This window comes from Myotis brandtii, unplaced genomic scaffold, assembly GCF_000412655.1.
Source record: "Myotis brandtii unplaced genomic scaffold, ASM41265v1 scaffold496, whole genome shotgun sequence".
Taxonomy (NCBI): domain Eukaryota; kingdom Metazoa; phylum Chordata; class Mammalia; order Chiroptera; family Vespertilionidae; genus Myotis; species Myotis brandtii.
This window is the reverse complement of record NW_005368921.1, coordinates 568,906-581,891: the sequence shown is the minus strand read 5'-3', so window position 1 is coordinate 581,891 and position 12,986 is coordinate 568,906. Positions and strand designations below refer to the sequence as shown.

Below are 12,986 nucleotides of genomic sequence, written 5' to 3'. Positions count from 1 at the left end.
CCTCCCCCCCTCCTCGCCTCGCCTGGCGGGTCTCTGTCCGGCGGGTTGAGCCGGGCGGCCGAGAGCAATCGGCGCGCGATTTCGACTGCCCATCTAAGAGGATTAGGGGTCTTCCATTCGCCCCCAGCAACACTAGTGCGCCCGCCCCGGTGCATTCCCGGAGTTTGCCCGACCGGCTCCATGTCCCCAAGCCGTTCTGGGACTTGGGCGCAGACCAGGGCCTGAGTATTCTTTTCCTCATTTATCAGCCCCCCCCCCCCCCCCCCCCTTTTCGGGTGCAGGTGGGCCTTGCCCCCTTTTCCCTCGTGGGTCCTGTACGGACTAAGAGGGCCTGTGAGGAGAGGGCTGTGCCTCAGCATTCTTTCGGCGCCCAGCGGACTGCTTTCCACGCAGCAGGCGCTCGAGAATGGTATCAGTGACAGTAAAAGAGCCCATTGTTTTCATTTTACTAATGTCTTCAGCTTCTACTCCCTCCTCCTCCATCTTCGTCCATGAAATTGTGTACGCTCCCTTTAAGACTAAAATGGTGGCAGGCTACGATCGGGACTCCACTTCCGGTGGGGAGGGGGCGGGACCCCAGCCCGTTCACGCCGGAAGTGGTTTGCGCTCTCAAGATGGCGACTCCCTATGTAACTGACGAGACCGGCGGTGAGTGCGGGAGGCGCGGAGCCGTTTCTCTCCGGGCTCTCGGGGTAGGGGTTCGGACTTGGAAAAGGGTCTGTGCCCCGCCCATCCCGGGGCCCCTCCTTTGCCCCGCCCTTCGGACCGCCTTCCCCATTCATTCCTACGGGGTGCCACCTGCGCCCCCTTCTGGTCTCGAGTTTAGGGGTCTCTGCTTCCGGTCACCCAAACCTTGGGGTCCTTCAATGCTGGCCCCTACTCCAGGGCCCTCACGGGCCTTTAAGGTTTTCTCTCGCAGTCGAAGCTCCGGTCTCTCTCTTTTGGGTTCTCCAGCCTTGGGGGTTCCAACACTTAGTTCCCTCCAATTCCTACCTTCCCTTTCTTCCCCTCCCCCATCTTCTAGCTGTACCTGCTTTCTGCCCTACCCCAACCACATTTAAATTCTTTTTCTGGAAGCTGTGTCTGTAGATCTTCTCATTGCTCTCTAGCGCTTTTCCCACTTCCTCCCTCATCTTTATTGTTGGTCCAGAGGTGTGAAGGGATGAGGATCCTAATAGAACTTTCAGCATGAGTTTTCTCCTCGGTGGCCCCACCCTCCTCTGCCTTCTCTGTTGATAGTGATAGGAGGTGAGGGATCTAAGGTGGAAGAAGGCAAACCAGGAACGTGTCTAGTGGTCTCAAGCCCTCTGACAAGTTGATGGAACCCAGTTATTCCTTCTGGCTGGAGAATTCCCAGTCTTGCTGATTGAAATGCTGAAGTGTCTGCTGCATATGTGAGCTTTATGTGTTGAAACCTGAAAATCAAGATTTTCATTGTGGTTTTGTCCCATCCTAATTTCCTCATCTTTAGAAAAATGTGCATAGGAATATCTAGTCATTGACAATCAAATAAGATAGTATATGTGAAAGCAATTTATAACATGCTGTGCAAGGCAAGGTGTTACTGTTTTCTCTTTTGTGAAGCCTTCACTGTGTATGTAGAGTCCTCTGTAGAAGTGATGCTGTGCCTGTGCTGTGGTACATACGATCTGTTTTAAAATGTGCCATGTATGCTTCTTGCTTTGCTACTTTTCATGTCCTCTATATCCCAACCCACCTCTCCTATGATATCTAATGACAACCCTGGTCTCTGCTACCTCTCCCTAACCTCACATTGTAAAGTGGTGGGTACAACCTTTCCTGTTCTCTACTCAGTAGGTCCTTCTTCAACTAGCTTCTTTTAATGTGTGCTTTGAAAATATTACTCAACTTCCAATTTCCAGTACACTTCTTTATTCTTAACTGTTTTTTGTTATTGTTGTTACTGTTTTTTATTGACTTGGGGGAGAGAGAGAGACAGAGAAACATTGATGTGAGAGAGAAACATCAATCGGCTGCCTTCCTCACCCACCCTGACTGGGATTGAGCCCACAACCTGGGCATGTGCCCTGACCCGGAATCAAACTAGCGACCTCTTGGTGCGTGGGAGGATGCCCAACCAACTGAGCCACACCTGCCAGGGCTTACCTGTTTTCTTAAACTGATTTAATGAAAATCCAGATATTGCATCTCACCCTACCTTCCTACCAAGGATTATTTTCTTATCTCTGTGACCATGTGGAAGAGGAGAAGGAATCACATTGCTTTTTTGCTTTCTCTTACTACTTCCAGATCATTGATCTACCACTGTCACACTAATACTCATGGAATGCCAGAAGCCGGTCCACCCTTGCTGCTTGACACAGTCGCTGCAGGGAAGAAACATCTGCACAGCTTATGTTTCAAGGGACCTGGCGTATATGGCATATGTTTGCTCCCACTCTTAGAACTATGTGTTTTAAGGACCACCTCACATCTGCACAGCTTATGTTTCAAGGGACCTGGCGTATATGGCATATGTTTGCTCCCCCTCTTAGCACTATGTGTTTTAAATAGGACCACCTCCCCGAGAAAGGTTGTTTCCCCAGGTGAGGATTTTTCCCTGGAGTTAGGGATTAACAGGACTAACAGGATTAAGGAAGGGAATAAAACTCCTTAACTAAGTGCTAGGCGGGTAGGGTAATTAATCACTTTAACTATGAACAATCACGCTTAAGCTACATAATCTTTACTTAGGATAATCTCCTTCAGTTACTTCCTTGTAGCTTAACAGAACAATAGAGTAGTGACCTTGGAATGGAGATAACAAACGCCCTAACCTTTGGAATAGAATGGATAGGATTAAAATCAACTGGTATAAATACAGATGTAATAGGAGAATAAAGAACAGAACCTGGCTGGAGACCCTGACTAGAGAATCTGGCTAGGCTGCTGATCAACTGAACGCTGTCTCCGTCCACACCTTTGGGAACCCCTGGACCTGCTGGGGCTGGACCCCAACAATGGAAGGTATTGCCATGCAATTATAACTTTTTCTCTAAAACTTCAGGGCCATCATTCTTTTTTTCTCCACTGTTTCTTGCTCTCATCCTCAGTAACTCCAGCACCTTTGGATACTTTGATCTTATAGTTCCTCAGCATGAGACCATTGACTTTCCTTTGTATTTTCAAACCGGCTACACATCAGAGTCACTACAACTTGGACCTTACCTATGATACTGCTTCCCCTTCATGTGCTCCCCATCACTTATTTTTGCCTCCTTACTAGTCACTTTTTTCACTACGTCACACCCACAGAATCAGCATTTTGCCTTCCTTAGGTTCTCTGGTTCTTGACCTTTCCCATTTCATTGAGTCTTATCACTACCTTCAAGACTATCATTGATGCTGCCCTTGCTAGACCTCTGTGACCAGCCACTTTGCTACTATCCTCATGGCTTTCTTCATTTGTTTTGATTTATACTAAGCAAGCACTTATGTTATTTTGAGTCATACTCATCAACTGTTTTCTTGGCTTCTGCTTCCAGGTCACAGCATATAGCTAGAAAAAAAGCACAGAAGCTAGCAGATCCAGTATAATATAACCTAATGTTAACTTCTGCCAAGATCGCAGTTTCACTCCAATTCTTCTTTCTTGGTTTGCTTACAGTCTACCATGGCCATTTCCCCAACCTTTTCTGGCTCTCTGTAACCTTCCCATTTATTTATTTATTTAAAAATTTTAAATAATTTTTTTATTGATTTCAGAGAGAAAGGGAGAGGGAGAGAGAGAGAAACATCAATGATGACAGAGAATCATTGATCGCTGCCTCCTGCATGCCCCCCACTGGGGATCAAGCCCGAAACCCAGGCATGTGCCCTTGACTAGAATCGAACCTGGACCCTTCAGTCCGCAGGCCAATGCTCTATCCACTGAGTCAAACTGGTGAGGGCTGTAACCTTTCCTTTTAATTCTCCCTCTTTTGGCAGATGACCTCACTTTCTATTTCATTGAAAAATCAAGGCCTATCATTTCTGTTTCTTTCCTGTCCACAGTTTGATTTCTTGAATGTCAGTTCTATACATACTATTTCCATTTCCTCACTGCTTAAGAGTTTCCTTAACTCTTTACAGTTTTTACTTTTAGCACCAACCTCTCTCCTGAGTTGCCAATTTCCTTTTATAATTGTTTGGTAAATAGCTTTCATTCATGGATAGATATACTGTCATACTTCAAATACAATCTGACCAAAATCAATATCAGTTCTTTTTCCTTATTTCTGTTAAAGGCACCATTGTATTAGCCAACCAAAGATCAACTTTTTTTGCATTCTCTCCCTCTTTCTCTCCTTAAAATTTTATTTTCTTCTTAAAATTTTAAATAGACTTTATTTTTTAGAATATTTTTAGATTTAGAGAAAACAGTTTTCTAAAATTTTTGCTTATTGATTTCAGAGAGAGAGAAAAACATTGACTTGTTGTTCTGCTTATACATGCACTCAGTGGCTGCTCCATGCATGTGCCCTGACCAGGGATCAAACCTACAACCTGGTGCATTGGGCCAATGCTCCAACCAACTGAGCTACCTGACCAGGGCCTAGATCTATAGAAAATTTGAGAAGATGATATAGACAATTTCTATATGTACCTTACATTCAGTTTCCCCTATTATTAACATCTTACATTAATATGGTACCATTATTGCAATTAATGAATCAATATTGATACATTATTATTAAAACCTATATATTATTCAGATTTCCTTACTTTTTACCTAATTTCTTTTTTCTGTTCCAGGATTCCATCCAGGACACCATATAACATTTAGTTCTCATGTCTCCTTAAGCTCCTATTGGCTGTAACAGTTTCTCAGACTTTCCTTGTTTTTGATGACTTTGACATTTTTAGGAGTACTGGTCAGGTATTTTGTAGGATACCCCTGTATTGCAATTTGTCTGATGTTTTTCTCATGATTAGACTGGAGTTATGTGTTTTTGGGGGGATTAACCATTGAGGTAAAGTGACATTTTCATCATATCATGTCAAGGGTAAATAGTATCACAATGATTTTTTACTGTTGATATTGACGGTGACCACCTGGCTAAGGTTGTTTGTAAGGTATCTCCACTGTAAAAGTGACTCTTTTTCCCTGTCCCTGATGTTTTTCTCATGATTAGACTGGAGTTATGTGTTTTTGGGGGGATTAACCATTGAGGTAAAGTGACATTTTCATCATATCATGTCAAGGGTAAATAGTATCACAATGATTTTTTACTGTTGATATTGACGGTGACCACCTGGCTAAGGTTGTTTGTAAGGTATCTCCACTGTAAAAGTGACTCTTTTCCCTTTTTCATACTGTATTCATTAGAAGAAAGTCACTGTTCATACTTTTTTTTCATTTTTTAAAAAAATTTTCAATGACAGTTAACATTTAATATTATATTAGTTTCAGGTGTAGAGCATAATGGTTAGACATTTTTATAACTTACACTGTGATCCCCCAATAATTCTTGTACCTACCTGACACCATATACAATTATTACAATTTTATTGATTATATTTCCTAAGCTGTACTTTACATCCCATGACTATTGTGTAACTGTCAATTTTTTCTTCCTAATCCCTTCACCTTTTTTACCCAGCCCCTTCAACTTCCCTCTCATTTGGCAACCATTAGTTTGTTCTTTGTATCTATGAATTTGTTTCTGTTTTGTTGTTCATTTTGTATTTTAGATTCCACATATAAGTGAAATCATGGTATTTGTCTTTCTCTGTCTGGTTTATTTCACTTAGAATAATATCCTCTTCAGTGGTCGGCAAACTGCGGCTCCGCAAACTGTGGCTCACGAGCCACATGCGGCTCTTTGGCCCCTTGAGTGTGGCTCTTCCACAAAATACCCACTTCTGGTATTTTGTGGAAGAGCCACACTCAAGGGGCCAAAGAGCCACATGTGGCTCGTGAGCTGCAGTTTGCCGACCACGGCTCTAGGTCCATCCATGTTGTCACAAATGGTAAAATTTCGTTCTTTTTTATGGCCAAGTAATGTTCCATTGTATATGTGTACCACATCTACTTTATTCATTCCTTTTTGTTTGTTTGTTTGTTTGGTTAATCCTCATCCGAGGATATTTTTTCCATTGATTTTTAGAGAGAATGGAAGGGGGGGGGGGAGAAAGAGAGAGAGAGATTGATGTGAGAGAGTGAGAGAGACACATCGATTGGTTGCCTCCAACATGCGCCCCAACCACTGGGAATCGAACCTGCATCCCAGTTACCTGCCTTTGACTGGGAATTGACCCATGACCCTTTGGTGCTTGGGCCAATGCTCTAAACACTTAGGACATTGGCCAGGGCTATCCATTCCTCTTTTGATTGGAGCATTAAATCTATGTAAGTCATTATTTCTTTTCTTTTTTTTATGTAAGTAATTATTGATAAGTATGTAGTTATTGCCATTTTATTAATTGTCTTCTGATTGTTTTTATAGTTCTTCTTTGTTCCTTTCTTATTCTCTTGCTCTCTTGTATGTTGACAACTTCTGTAGTGTTGTGTGTGGATTCCTTTCTCTTTATTTCTTGTATATCTCTTGAAGATTTTTGGCTTGTGGTTACCATGTACTTCATGTATACTACGCTATATTTATAGCGCTCTGTTTTAAGTTGGTCACTGAAGTTAGAATGTATTTCCGAAATCACTACCATTTTTATCCCCTCCATGTTTATATTTTTGTCATTATTTTTTACTTTTGTGTGTGTGTGTATCCCTTAATTTATTGTTGTAATTACACGTGATCTTACTACTTTTACCTTTTAACTTTTGTACTAGCTTTAGTGTTAGTTGATCCACTGCTATTATTGTTTGTCCTTGTCAGCAAGAATATGTATTTTTTCTTTACAATATTCTCTTTTCTTTTAAAAAAAATATATTTTATTGATTTCAGAGAGGAAGGGAGAGGGAGAGAGAGCTAGAAACATCAATGATGAGAGAGAATCATTGATTGGCTGCCTCCTGCATGCCCCCTACTGGGGATTGAGCCCACAAACCGGGCATGTGCCCTTGACCAGAATTGAACCTTGGGCTCTTCAGTTCACAGGTTGATGCTCTTATCTACTGAGCAAAACCGGGTAGGGCTCTTTTCTTTTCTTTAAATTTTTTGGGGTGACATCTATAATAATAAAAGCGTAATATACAAATGGACAAACAGCAGAACGACCATCCAGATGACCACGTTAAGACACGCACTGGTGCCAGGCCAGCCAAGGCGGGTGCGATGCGATTGGTCAGGGGGGCCCGCCATTGCCCCATGATTGCCCCACAGTGGAGGCCCAGGCCACCGGCCGGTGGGGCAATCAATTGGGGGGCTCTGCGATTGCCCCACCGAGGGAGGCCCAGGCCACCCTCTGTGGGGTGATCGATCGGGGGCCTCTGCAGAACTGGGGGCGTGTGGCGGCAGGCAGCTCCAGGCCAAGGTGGGCGGGGCCATGAAGCCGGGGGAAGGAAGGCCTACCCTTGCATGAATTTTGTGCATTGGGCCTCTAGTTGGTTAATAAAAATTATACAGTTTTCAGGTATACAATTCTACAATACTCTTTAAAAAATATATTTTTTTTTATTGATTCAGAGAGGAAGGGAGAGGGAGAGAGAGATAGAAACATCAATGATGAGCCCTGGCCAGTTTGGCTCAGTGGGTAGAGTGTCAGCTAGGGCCTACAATACTCTTTATGATATTTTCTTATTCATGTTTTTTTTTTCTTCTCCTTTCTCCTTCCTCCTCCCTCCTCTTCCCTTTTTCTTTCTTCTTGATACTTTAATAGTTTTTGTAGTACTGGTTTGGTGGTGATGAACTCTTTCAGCTTTTTCTTGTCTGGGATCAACACCTACACTTGAAAAGTGGAGAGTTATGCTCCCTTCCTTAAGGAAGGATTATTTACATACATTATTTGGAATTCTTCTGAACAGGAGATTTGTCTCTCCTCCCCCATATATTTATTCAATCATTTACTTATTATGGACTTCTGGTCATAATACAATATGTTTTATTTATTTTATTGCTAAAATGTTCCTGCTTTGAACATTGGGCGCTCTTTTAGTTGGCCTGTGTCCCTTTGGTATACCCTACCAGTGTGGGTTTTGGTTTGTTTGTTGTTCTTTTTTTAGCTCTTCCTTATTTTCTGCTTTAGGATGCTTTAAGATCATCTTGTATATTTCTACTCCAATACTAGAACCAGCCATTTCTCTAAGGAGTCCTTGTTCCTTTTATTGGGGAACGATAATAAGAAACCAAAATCAGAGCACTAGGAGTTTTTGCTGCTTTGGGGGTATTGTTTTGCATCATTTACACCACTCTTGCTCCTCATCCCTCCCCCGCACCAGCTGTCAAATTATTGATCTTCTATTCCCACTGCCTTACCCTTATCCAATTTTCTTTTCTTTTTGTGTGTTAATCCTCACCCAAGGATATTTTTCCATTGATTTTTAGAAAGAGTGGAAGGGAGGGAGAGAAACATCGATGTGAGAGAGACACATTGATTGGTTGCCTCCCACGTGAGCCCTTACCAGGACTGGGATCGAGCCTGCAGCTGAGGTACGTGCCCTTGACCAGAATCAAACCCAGGACCCTTCAGTAAGCAGGCCTAAGCTCTATCACTGAGCCAGATCGGCTAGGACCTCTATCCCATTTTCAATACTTGTTAGGTATATGGCCTTGGGAATCTAAGCCTTAGTTTTTTTATCAGTGAAATAGGAATAACTCCTAAACATAGAACTAATTGAGAATTAAAATTTAAATGAAATAATGTAGCCCAGTTGGCGGCTCAGTGGTAAGCTCTATCACTGAGCCAGATCGGCTAGGGCCTCTATCCCATTTTCGATACTTGTTAGGTATATGGCCTTGGGAATCTAAGCCTTAGTTTTTTTATCAGTGAAATAGGAATAACTCCTAAACATAGAACTAATTGAGAATTAAAATTTAAATGAAATAATGTAGCCCAGTTGGCATGGCTCAGTGGTTGACCTATAAACCAGAAGGTCACAGTTTGATTCCCAGTCAGGGCATATGCCTGGTTAAGGGCTCAATCCCCAGTGTTGGGTATGTAGGAAGTAGCTGATCAATGATTCTCTTTCATCATTGATGCTTCTATCTCTCCCTCTCCCTTCCTCTCTGAAATCAATAAAAATATATTTTTTAAAAATTAAATAATGTACATGTTTGGCACATAGAAAGTGTTCCATAAATGCTTCTGTAATTATGTGTAAGGATTATTATATGGATTAGACGGAATTATACATGCAAAGTATCAAGCATAGTACTTCGGTCATTCTAAGTACCTGATAAAATTCTAGTTTCCTTATCCTGCAAATAGTGCTATGACCTCCTAAGTAGTAATATTTTTTTTAAGTTGATTTTTAGAGAAAGAAGGAGGGAGAGGGAGAGGGAGAGGGGGGGGGGGGAGAGAGAGAGAGAGAGATATCAGAGCACAAAATTGATTGGCTGCCTCCTGCCCACAACCTAGGCATGTGCCCTGACTGGGAATTGAACCAGTAACCCCACAGGTACACAGGGTGATATCCAACTAACTGAGCCACACAAGCCAGGGAAGTCTTTTATTTTTTATTTTTATTTTTAATTACAGTTGACATACATTATCATATTAGTATCAAGTGTACTCCCCTGATTTAACATTATATAACTTACTAAATGATCATCTCAATAAATCTTGCATCTATCTGACACCATACAGTTATTAAAATATTGACTATATTTCCTTTGCCTATTCTGTAATAACTAATTTGTACTTCTTTTTTTTTTAATATATTTTATTGATTTTTTACAGAGAGGAAGGGAGAGAGATAGAGAGTTAGAAACATTGATGGAGAGAAACATCGATCAGCTGCCTCCTGCACATCTCCTACTGGGGATGTGCCCGCAACCCAGGTACATGCCCTTGACCTGAATCGAACCCGGGACCCTTCAGTCTGCAGGTCGACGCTCTATCCACCGAGCCAAACCGGTTTCGGCTAATTTGTACTTCTTAATCCCTTTACCTTTTTCATTCATTCTCCCAACCCACCTTCCATCTGGCAACCATCAAAATGTTCTATGTTATCTATGAGTCTGTTTCTGTTGTTTTGTTTTTTAGATTCAATTGTTTATATATAATATGTATATATATTGCCATTTTATTTTTCATATTATTTATTGAATTAATTTTCTTAAAGAAGACCCATAAACATTTCATATAATACTGATTTGATGGTGATTAACTCCTTTAGCTTTTTCCTTGTCTAGGAATCTCTATCTGTCTTTCGTTCCTAAAACGAGAGTAATCTTGGTTGTAGGTTCTTGCTTTTTATCACTTCGAATGTTTCTTGCCAACCACTTTTGGCCTGCAGAGTTTCTGTTGAGAAATTAGCTGACAGTCTTATGGGAACTCTTTTGTAGGAACTAATTGTTTTTCTCTTGCTGCTTTCAAGATTCTCTTTTTGTCTTTAAACTTTTGTTATTTTTTTTTTTAATCCTCATCTGATGATATTTTTCCATTGATTTTTAGAGAGTGGAAGAGAGAGGGAAAGACAGAGAGAAAAATCGATGTGAGATCAATACATCGATTGGTTGCCTCCTGCATGAGCCCCGACCAGGGTGCAGGCCAGGAGGAGCCTGCAACCTAGGTAACCTGCCCTTGACTGTAATTGAATCCAGGACCCTTCGGTCCACAGTCCCATGCTCTATCCACTGAGCCAAACAGGCTAGGGCCAAACTTTTTAGCTAGGGCTCTTTAAACTTTTTTGCATTTTCATTATGATGTGTCTTGGTGTGGGCCTCTTTGGGTTCATCTTGTTTGGGACTCTCTGCACTTCCTGGACTTGTCTGTCTATTTCCTTTACCAAGTTAGGGAAGTTTTCTGTCATTTTTTCAAATAGGTTTTCAGTTTCTTGCTCTCTCTCTTCTATTCTGGCACCCCCATGATATGTTGGTACCCGTGAAGTTGTCCCAGAAGCTCTTTACATTATCCTCATTTTTTTTTTATTCTTTCTTCTTTTTGCTGTTCTGATTGGGTGTTTTTTTGCTTCATTATATTCCAAATTGTGTATTTTCTTGGCTTCATCTACTCTACTGTTGATTTCCTGTAAGTTATCCTTCAGTTAATGTATTCTTCATTTCTGACTGGTCCTTTTTTATGCTGTTGAGGTTCTCACTTTCATGGAGCCCTTATAACCAGTTTTTTGAACTCTATATCTAGTAGATTTCTTGTCTCCGTTTTGTTTAGTTCTTTTTCTGGAGTTTTGTGTTCTTTCATTTGGGACATGTTTCTTTGTCTCTGCATTTTGGCAGCTTCCCTGTGTTTGTTTCTATGTATTAGGTAGAGCTGCTATGTCTCCCAGGCTTGGTAGAGTGGCCTAATGCAATAGGTGTTCTGTAGGGCCCAGTGGCACAGCTTCCCTGATCACTCAAGCTGGATACTCAAGATGTGCCTGATGTGTGGGCTGTGTACTCCCTCCTCTTATAATTGAGCCTTGATTGCTATTGGCATGTCAACGGGAGATATTTACCCTCAGGATGATCAAGCTATAAGGACTGGCTGTGACCATTGACCACCAACTTCCAATCACTATGGAAGATCAGCTTTACAGGGTCCCACCCCACAGAGCACAACTTACTTCAGCAGGGCTCTGGTGCTTGCTTGAGTGTGTTGCTTGTGGAGATGGTTGGGGGTAGTGTTTTGACATTGTCTGAAGCTGTCCACCCAGTACTCTGGCTCTGGGGCCTCCCAGGACATGTAGACCAAGGCCAGCTACTACCTATTTTCTGCCTGGGGCCACCTGGCATGAGTACAAAGCAATCTGCAGATTGCCGCTACTTGTGCTGGGCTTAGAGGTGTTCAGGCAAGGTCAAGAACTGAGGCTGGGTGCTGCTAGTGCCAGGCCTGGGGCCACCTAACAAGAAGTACGGGGTTCACTGAGGCCAGATGCTGCTTATTTGAGAGATTTTGGGAAAATCTGAAGCATGAGCCAAGACAGGCCATTCATATGGAAAAGCTACTAGAAACAGCTCGGGTGGGCCCAAAAGTTGGGTGGGGCAGGGCCTCAAGGAATCATCAAGGTGGGACAAACTGTGAGCCAGGTTGATGGATTCTCAGACTTGACGCCCTCCTGCTGGCTCTGTGTGGGGAGGGCTCATCAAAGAAATAATGGCCTCTGCCAGCACTTCTATCTGGGAGAAAGCTGCCCCCCAGATCTTGGTCTGATGCTGCACAATTCAGTTCCTCCCCATAAATTTCTGGTGCCTATGAAGCTGCTGTCCCAGCTCTGGAGCTCAGACGGAGTGAGTCTGAGTTAGTATGTGCACAAGCCCTTTGAGAGGAACTGCCTGGGACTCTAGTAACCTCCATCTCCCTGAGCCTCAATCCTTGCTGGTTTTTACAGCCAGAAGTTATGGTGACTTCTGTTCCTGGCACTGGAATCCTGGTCTGGGAGGCCTGGTGTGAGGCTGGGACCCCTCACTCCACCGGGGGACCTCTGCAGCTGAGATATCCTTCCGATTATCCGTCACTGGTGGTGTGGGACTAGCCTGTTCCATGTCTCTGCCCCTTCTACCAGTATCCATGTGGCTTCTTTTTTAATTTCCTAGTTGTAGGGCTTCCATTCAGTTAGATTTCAAGCAGTTCTAAATGATGGTTGTTCTATAGTTTAGTTGTAATTTTTATGTGGTTGTGGGAGGAGGTACTATCTTTACCTATGCCACCATCTTGACCAGAAGTCAGTAGTAGTCTTATCTCTAGTCTGCCTGTTCCAGTTACACTCCCTGAAACACTATTATCAGATTATTGCTCCTTAAGTACAAGTTAAATTATGTAATTTTTGTTCAATTTAATTCATTCACCCAGAGCCCACTATTAAATTTGTCATATATCCTTCTGATCTTTATTTTTTCTGTGCCTTTAAAAAACACTTTTGAATCAGAGGATATATACATTTTTATATCTTGCCTTTTATTTTATTTTAAATGTATTTTTTAAAATATATT

General features: G+C 42.3%; 1 protein-coding gene across 3 annotated transcripts in view; it reads left to right on the top strand.

Moving 5' to 3' along the window:
• LOC102253835 (partner of Y14 and mago) overlaps positions 1–12,986 on the top strand; it is a 29,123-nt gene that overhangs the window by 585 nt on the left and 15,552 nt on the right. The window contains exon 1 of one of the 3 annotated variants that reach the window (XM_005876704.2): positions 15–648. The exons of 1 other annotated variant lie outside the window; for it this stretch is intronic. In XM_005876704.2, coding sequence (XP_005876766.1) covers positions 492–648 — 157 coding nt within the window. In that variant the 5' untranslated portion in view covers positions 15–491. Of the gene's footprint in view, positions 1–14; positions 649–2,952; positions 2,989–12,986 lie in introns of those variants that run through there. One more of the 3 variants, XM_005876706.2, reaches the window with a different exon arrangement.